Genomic DNA, 7,281 nt, shown 5'->3' with positions numbered 1-7,281 from the left:
GCTGATCATATGGCTGTTAGTTTTATCTCTCTCCAAACAATATTGACCGAACCAGCAGCAAAAGAAGATCCAAACTACGCTTCACACAAACATCGTCAAGAATTCCCTCTGACTTTTGCTGACTTTTCATGATAAAAATCACACTTCATGCACAGCTCTCTCTCTCTCTCTTTTCTGCATTATTCGCTTGCTTGTTACGCACAGGTCTACCGTTGTTTACAGGCTGTCGGCCGACGTTTTTTTTTTCCCTTTTACTTACTTCCGAAAAGAAAACCTCATTTCTGTCGTTCAATATTGAACAAATTTAAACTTTTTAAAATTAAACAAAATGCAAAACGCTTAGCCGTGTCTCTAATAAAACCGCTGTAACTTCAGAGGTAATGTTCATGTGTTGATTAGTGGTTTTCTTTCGTTTTTGATCTCCTGCAGAATATTTTTATAAAATCCCAGACAGGAGAATCACCTTCATGTTTTTCTGTTTTATCTTCAGCTACTTTGACACAAAGGCCTCTGCTGTGACGCTCACACCTTTGATAAAGTCTTGTGAGTGTCAGCTTCCTTTTAACAGATACAAAAATATGTAAATGTACTGATCTGAATTATAATATTTCTGACTGTCAAAATTTCCCAGATTCAAATTGAATCGAATCGAATCGAATTAAATCGAATCGCGGATCAAATTGATTCGGGACCTTGTGAATCGGAATTGAATCGATTCTAGAAATCAGTGACGATACCCAGCCCTACTGCATAGCACTATCGACATGTGGGGATACCCAAGTTGGCCAGCAGGTGTCACTGTGGAGAGAGGTTTCAGATTGTTTCAAAACTTCGATACAATTTTGGCACAAATGCTTTGAATGTTTCACAAAGCCTTGCTTTCCCAACATTCCCCGTCCCCAGTCGGACTGGGAGTGACGTGTTTGGCCACATGGTCTCCTGATTGGCTGTCTGAGTGTCATTCAAAAACGATGTGCGGTTTACAGATCATTGGGAAAAAAACAGTAAGTAGAGTTTCAGTCTAACACGTCTCTCTGCAACAAAGACAAACGAAGAGACAGCAACATCACAAGTGTAACAACCTGCCTGACTGTCAGAAATGTGATGTCGGGTGAGCAGGCCAGCATATGCTGTGTGGCCCCAGAGCAGCGGCCCTTTGCTGCGTGTCTTCCCCTTATTACTTATCTAAAGTAGTGTTGATTCTAATTTGTGCATCCAATTTTTATTTTCTAAAGTAATGAAAGATGTATGCTGTACAATCTTTCCAAACCTGGAAAAAGAACAGTTCAAAGAAATCCTTACTTTTAAGCAAAGTGTGTAATATGTGCAATAATGACTTTTCTGGAGTAATGACCCCACCACTGATCACAACAAACACCTCCAGGGTGCACAAACATTTGACCATGCATGGATTTAATGTCTGTGACATACTGCTTAGAGATGATCTCAATGACAATTGATTATGGAACTGGATTTGCTAAATTCTTATCAATTCCCATCCCTACTTAGGCCTCATATATAAAACTATAAAATACAAACTCAATACTTTGAATCAACTTCAATCGATGCCTGGTTGATTTTTTATAAAATAACAAGTGAGCAGGCCTCACCTGTCCATGGAACTACTTGCCAGTCAACTGTCCTATTGATGTTGAACCTCTAAAACCAGGGAACTATGTAAAAAAATAGCTGTGAACTCCTTTACTTAAATCTGAAAGTTTCAATCAGACAGTCCTCCAAACACTGCGCAGATGTCAGAAGCTACTAAAATGGTGTTTTTGTCCCAAACATTATGGAGGGAGCTGCAGATGATAACTAAACAGTGAAGGTCCTTTTATCTGTGTGACTGCGAGTGTAAGCATCATCATCATCATCATTTATTTATTTATATAGCACTTTAAAAACACACCTGGTAGACCAAAGTGCTGTACAATACTAATATGCACATAGTAATAGACATAGCAATAAAGTTAAAAAACAATAAAAATAAAAAATAAAATAAAATAAAAATGTCAGTTACCCACAGAGTTAAAAGCCAGGGAATAAAAATAGGTTTTTAATAAAGACTTAAAAACTGGCACTGATGCAGCCTGTCTAATATGGAGAGGAAGGTTATTCCAAAGCATCGACGCTCGGTCTCCTCTAAGTTTCAGCCGTGACTTTGGGACCGAAAGCAGCAACTGCTCAGCTGACCGAAGGGAACGAGTGGGGACGTGGGGCTGTCAGACAAATAAACAGGTGCCAGACCATTTAGAGATTTAAAAGCCAATAAAGCACTGTTTACTTACCTTGTAGACATGAAGGAAGAGTATAGAGAGGTAAAGGAAGATAACGATGAGGAAAGGCACGATGAAGACGATGGCTAGGGGTGTGAAGACCCACAACAGGTATTCCAAGACACTCAGATAGTCCTCTTGATCAAGACCCGCCCATTCCTCCCATGCATGAAACAAACACACCTGTCGACCAGGACCAGAATGTCAATACTAACATCCCTCACTTTGGTCCAGGTGAAAACATCTCAGTAATTACTGGATGGGTAACTTTAAAATACGTAACACATTCTTGTTTGTATCAGCAGTGGTTGACTGTGTTATGTAACATCACAGTTGGACATAAAATACCACTGTGGGAGAATCTAGAGTTTCTAAGCGACGGACACCATAGAAGCTCCTTTCAATGCTTAACATGTGACGCAGTGATAGTATAACACTCTTACTAATACCAGGTCAGATCGTAATAACAACTACAGTCCAGGACAAATGATCTACATTTAAATTTAGAACGGCGTGGGGCCCACAATCTGAACGCCTCCTCTGTGGAGGAGTGGGCCTCAAAGAGGGCTGGAGAGACATCCCATCATGCACACTGTGGGACTTATTATCCACTTGTTGCCAACATATTGTGAAAAATCCATCCATGCATCTTTTTCCGCTTCTCCTTGAGGCGGGCTGGAGCCTATCCCAGCTGTGTAAGGGCAAGAGGCAGGGTACACCTGGACAGGTCGCTAGTCTGTCGCAGGGCCAACACTATGGGCGTTTTAGACTCACCAATCTCTTTGGACTGTGGGAGGAAGGTCCCGGAGAGAACATGCAAACAGAAAGATCTGATGGTGCAGCAGTGTTAACCCTCTGTTATGGACAGTGTTATTGTATTATGTGCGTCTTCAAATAAAGTCATGCATGAACACCAAAGCTGATGTTAAATAAATAATACATTTCTTTCTAGGTGAGCTCGATTTCATTATCAAGTCCTTGGACAGGATGCATACCAAGACAGAGAGCGTGTCCTCCGCGCCCGTCAGGCATGACTGGTTGCCTGACATAGTGCTCTGCTCTCAGCCACGAGAACTCCAGCTCAGCCGACTGACGCTCCGATCAGGTCTCAGGCAGACTGCATAGAGAACACCTGCTGCTACATAGAGAGGAGGTAAAGGAGGACGCAGTGGATTACGCAGACTCCAATTTCTAGTAAACACCAGCAGCTTTTTAAAACCAACTAAACTGACAGCAACTTTACATACATTAGTATGTAGAACAGCACCACAGTGTTACTGGAATAGGAAGAGGCTACATTTGATCAGCAAAATGACAACAGCGAGCTGGGGCTACGGTATAATAACTGACTGTGAGCTAAGTCTCATTGAAGGAGCTGGAAAATCTGACATTTCTCAAGAAACCTCTAATTCTAAGAGCCAACTCCCCGGTTACAGACATAAAAACGGTACCTACCGACTGCTTACTCGGTAAAGCGTGCCATTAAACTGTAGCACGACATTCAATATTACACTAGCAAAACCTATGCTTCTTAGAGCTACCAACTATCCTGTCCATCAACCCGGAACGTCGTCGGGCGAACACAGAGTCGCAGATTTCTATCCTAAAACTGTGCCGATGAAAGAGTTCTACTCGCGAACAAGGAAGAGTTTCCGGGTCGACTCGTTCGCTTCAAAATAAAAACAAAACTAATTGCACCTGCTTTCAAACAGTAACTATATACAGTCATAGTTTTGAGAATATAACCCTCAAAAGTAAAAGTGGAAAATGTCAAAAGATGCCATTAAATTTAAAAAGCGCAATAAAATCAGTAAAAATAGATGCATTAATGTAGCTATAAAGCAATTAAAATGAAACAGTTGGTGTTCTAATGACCATGAGATTTAGTGATTTTAAAGGGAAAATTTTGTTAGAATTTATTTCTATAAAAAACAAAACAAAACAAAAGATTTGCAACTTTTATTTTGAAAAACAGCGGAAATCCGCTGTTAGCTTATAGTGCGGAAATAATCAATAATAAAGGAACGAGTCCCATGCTGCTTAAAGACGCAAGCAGCTCGTCAGTAAATGAAAGTGTGTTTGTTGTTGCAGCGAGCTAACCGCCATGATGCTGGAAATGAGAAGAGTAGCCCTGGTGGCGGAAATCATCTTCACCAAGAAGGAGTCACTGCAGGAGGAAGAAACGATTCATTGTCGTTGCTCCAGAGCCTTCGTACAGTGAGCCTCCACCACCTTTCCTCTGTCCGCTACAACTCATACACGTAATTCATTAGCAGCACGTCGAACAACAGTCTGATCTAAACCGGTGTTTGTCTCAGCCGGGCTGACATGGCAACCAGCCGAGAAACGAAATCCAGTCAAATCTTTGAAATTCCGTGTAATAAATGTCGTTTTAATGAATACCTGACTTGAGTGAAGGCAACCACAAAGCAGCGTTTTAAAAAGCTATCATATCAATCACAGTTGAATGAATCGCAGTCATTACAAGGCTACTACTGTTGCTAGCACAATGCTGAACCCCAAAAGAAAAGGTTAGCAGCTGTGTGCTAGTGGCAGCGTGGGATGAGCTGCTGTCTTGCACACAGAGCGGTGGAATCAGACACTATAGTGCCAAACGTATTCACTCGTCTGCCTTCACACACACATGAACCTGAGTGACATCCCATGATACTGTCCCAGCCTTTGCAGCTATAACAGCTTCAACTCTGGGGAGGCTTCCCACACGGGCTACGAGTATGTTTATGGAAGCTTTTACACCTGCGAGGTCAGACACGGACGCTGGATGAGAACCTGGCTCACAGTCTCTGCTCGCATTCATTCATTTTCTGAACATTCCCATTAGGCTGTCAGAGAGGTGTTTGTGTTAAAAAAGGTATTTATGAGGAGAATATTGGTGGTTATCAAAACCTGGAGCTTATGAAGGACAGCAGATGTTTGCTTTTCCACAGAGTGCTTGTTCCAGGTCTAGTAATAGCAGCATGCTTTACATCGCTGCATTGGACGCTTTGTCATGTAAGGTTTGGATTCAGCTGCTCAGCTATGAAAACATGCAGCTGTCTGATCACTGTTCTTCAGCTAATCTGAAGGCCAAGTTTGGAGTTCTGCAGCAATTGCAAAAGGTTGGTGACCTGTGACCTGTGCACTACGCTCGAGCACTTCGTGGCTGAGATGGTGTCATTCCCACTCACTTCCTCTTTGCTGTAACACCACGAACCACGACTGTGAAATATTTAGTTGCGAGGAAATTTCACGACTGCACAGGCGGCATCTTATCACAGTACCACGCTGGAATTCGCCGAGCTCCTAAGAGCAACCCGTTCTTTGACAAATGTTTGTAGAATCAGTCTGCATGTCCAGGTGCTGATTTATACACCTGGATGTGATTGGAACACCTGGATTTAACGATTTAATGAATACTATCGTGTGTCATGTCACTCGAATGCTTTGAGTGTTGAATAGGAGTAGAAATGCAAGTATATTACTTTATTTTTTCACAGTCGTTTAGATGTTGTTGTTCTCAGTACCCAAACACCTTGAGTTTTAGCGGATACGCTGATGTATACAGATGCATCTATGGATTTCCTACATCTGTCCTTTATGTCCATCGCCTCTTTACAGGGATCGAGAGTTGTATCGTTCTGATAACAGACTTCTGCCTGACCTGGAAAACACTGTACAAGGTACATCCTGTCATGATATTTAATAGTACCAGGGATTAAAATAATCACCTATGAAATGTATCAGGCATTGGGGTCGAAGAATGTGGCTCTCTTAGCCTCGCTGTACTGTCTAGTTTTAGTTGCCATGATTTAAAAAATGCATTTCTCAACTCATAGACGTAGATGATGGTGAAGAGGAGGAAGAGGAGACTGAGGTGGAGGAGCTGGATGAAGAAACTCAGATGATGGCCAGCATGGGCCTGCCTTTAGCCTTTGTGTGCTCCTCCGAGCAGAGGAGAGCAGTAAGTCACACAGTTTTGCGGTGCTGTGTTATTAAAGTCACCGTTTTTTGAAATGAAAGCTAAAAAGCAGCTTTGGTTGTTATTTTCCGTCATGTCACAGGGGTGGAGGTCTAACAGGAGTTCCTCAAAATACTGTGAAGAAACAAGTGAAGAAGAGGAAAGTGAAGAAGATCCACAGGCCGATGAAAAAGGTGATGCGATTATCTTATTGCTTTTATTGTTTTTATTACGAGTAATATTACGAAGGTTTGTATGTGGTAGAGTATCCACTTTCTCCACGGTCTAACTGATCTCCTCCCATACCTGAGTTTTTGTGTCAGCTACTGCCACAGCTGCACTCGGCTTGTAGATGGTGGAGCTGACAGGTACCATCTGGTACTGGGATTACTGTGACAACATGCACTAGTGAGCTTTCAATGGCAGCATATTAATGATCAAGAAACTGATCAATATACTGACCTCCATTGTTCCCTCAGTGCTGTTAGTTTCAGTCATTGTGCAGATGTCCTGTTTATAAGGTTAAACACCTGCAGTCAGCTGAGACTGAAGAAGTCAGCTGGAAGAGCGACGAAACGTTTCTCCCACTGAAAACGTCCAGATGAACAGAATCAACTTTTGGGAACACCATCCCACTGTTTGTAAATGGGGTTATATTCCACTGTTGGGAACATTTAACATTCAACATGCTAATTAAGGCCTGTTAAATGTTAACGGCGTCTGCGACATAGCTCTTGCACAATCAGACCTTTGGGTCCACACAGCTGAATTTTCCAGACCAGCAAATTGCCAGAAGTTCTCCTTTTAGGCGGTCAGCTTACAGGCTTTTATCAGCAGCACATGGCTCCTTACCTTCTTAATTACAATGGAAGCAGTAACAGCGTATTCATTGTTTCAGAGTATTGCATGAGGTCCTTCTTTTTTTCATGCGACTGTGATGTCATGCATAGGGATGGGTATCGTTTAGGTTTTATCCGACACCGGTGCCAAACCGGTACTTTTGAAACGGTGCTCAAACGGTGCTTAAAGAATGGAGAACACAAAACT

General features: G+C 42.1%; 2 protein-coding genes across 9 annotated transcripts in view; one reads left to right on the top strand and one right to left on the bottom strand.

The window, feature by feature from the left end:
- Positions 1-3,924, bottom strand: part of tmem68 (transmembrane protein 68) — a 13,256-nt gene extending 9,332 nt beyond the window's left edge. For 5 of the 7 annotated variants that reach the window (XR_312247.1, XR_312248.1, XR_312249.2 and 2 more), the window contains exons 1-3: positions 3,732-3,924; positions 3,272-3,414; positions 2,289-2,459 (exon numbers count right to left, since the gene is read on the bottom strand). Coding sequence is in view for 4 of the 7 variants with exons in the window: in XM_005751592.2 (XP_005751649.1) it covers positions 2,289-2,459; positions 3,272-3,325 (225 nt within the window). In the remaining 3 variants the exon portion in view is untranslated. The other 2 variants (XM_005751594.2, XM_005751593.2) reach the window with 2 other exon arrangements.
- A 358-nt stretch (positions 3,925-4,282) lies between these two features.
- tgs1 (trimethylguanosine synthase 1) overlaps positions 4,283-7,281 on the top strand; it is a 12,577-nt gene continuing 9,578 nt past the window's right edge. Inside the window, exons 1-4 of one of the 2 annotated variants that reach the window (XM_013915524.1) lie at positions 4,283-4,537; positions 5,895-5,956; positions 6,113-6,237; positions 6,338-6,428. In XM_013915524.1, coding sequence (XP_013770978.1) covers positions 4,344-4,537; positions 5,895-5,956; positions 6,113-6,237; positions 6,338-6,428 — 472 coding nt within the window. In that variant the 5' untranslated portion in view covers positions 4,283-4,343. The remainder of the gene's footprint in view (positions 4,538-5,894; positions 5,957-6,112; positions 6,238-6,337; positions 6,429-7,281) is intronic. The other variant, XM_005751591.2, reaches the window with a different exon arrangement.

The sequence above is a fragment of the Pundamilia nyererei genome, unplaced genomic scaffold, assembly GCF_000239375.1.
Source record: "Pundamilia nyererei isolate P.nyererei 1_Seehausen unplaced genomic scaffold, PunNye1.0 scaffold00318, whole genome shotgun sequence".
NCBI lineage: Eukaryota > Metazoa > Chordata > Actinopteri > Cichliformes > Cichlidae > Pundamilia > Pundamilia nyererei.
The sequence above is the reverse complement of the archived record's forward strand: the minus strand, read 5'-3'. Positions and strand labels throughout refer to the sequence as shown.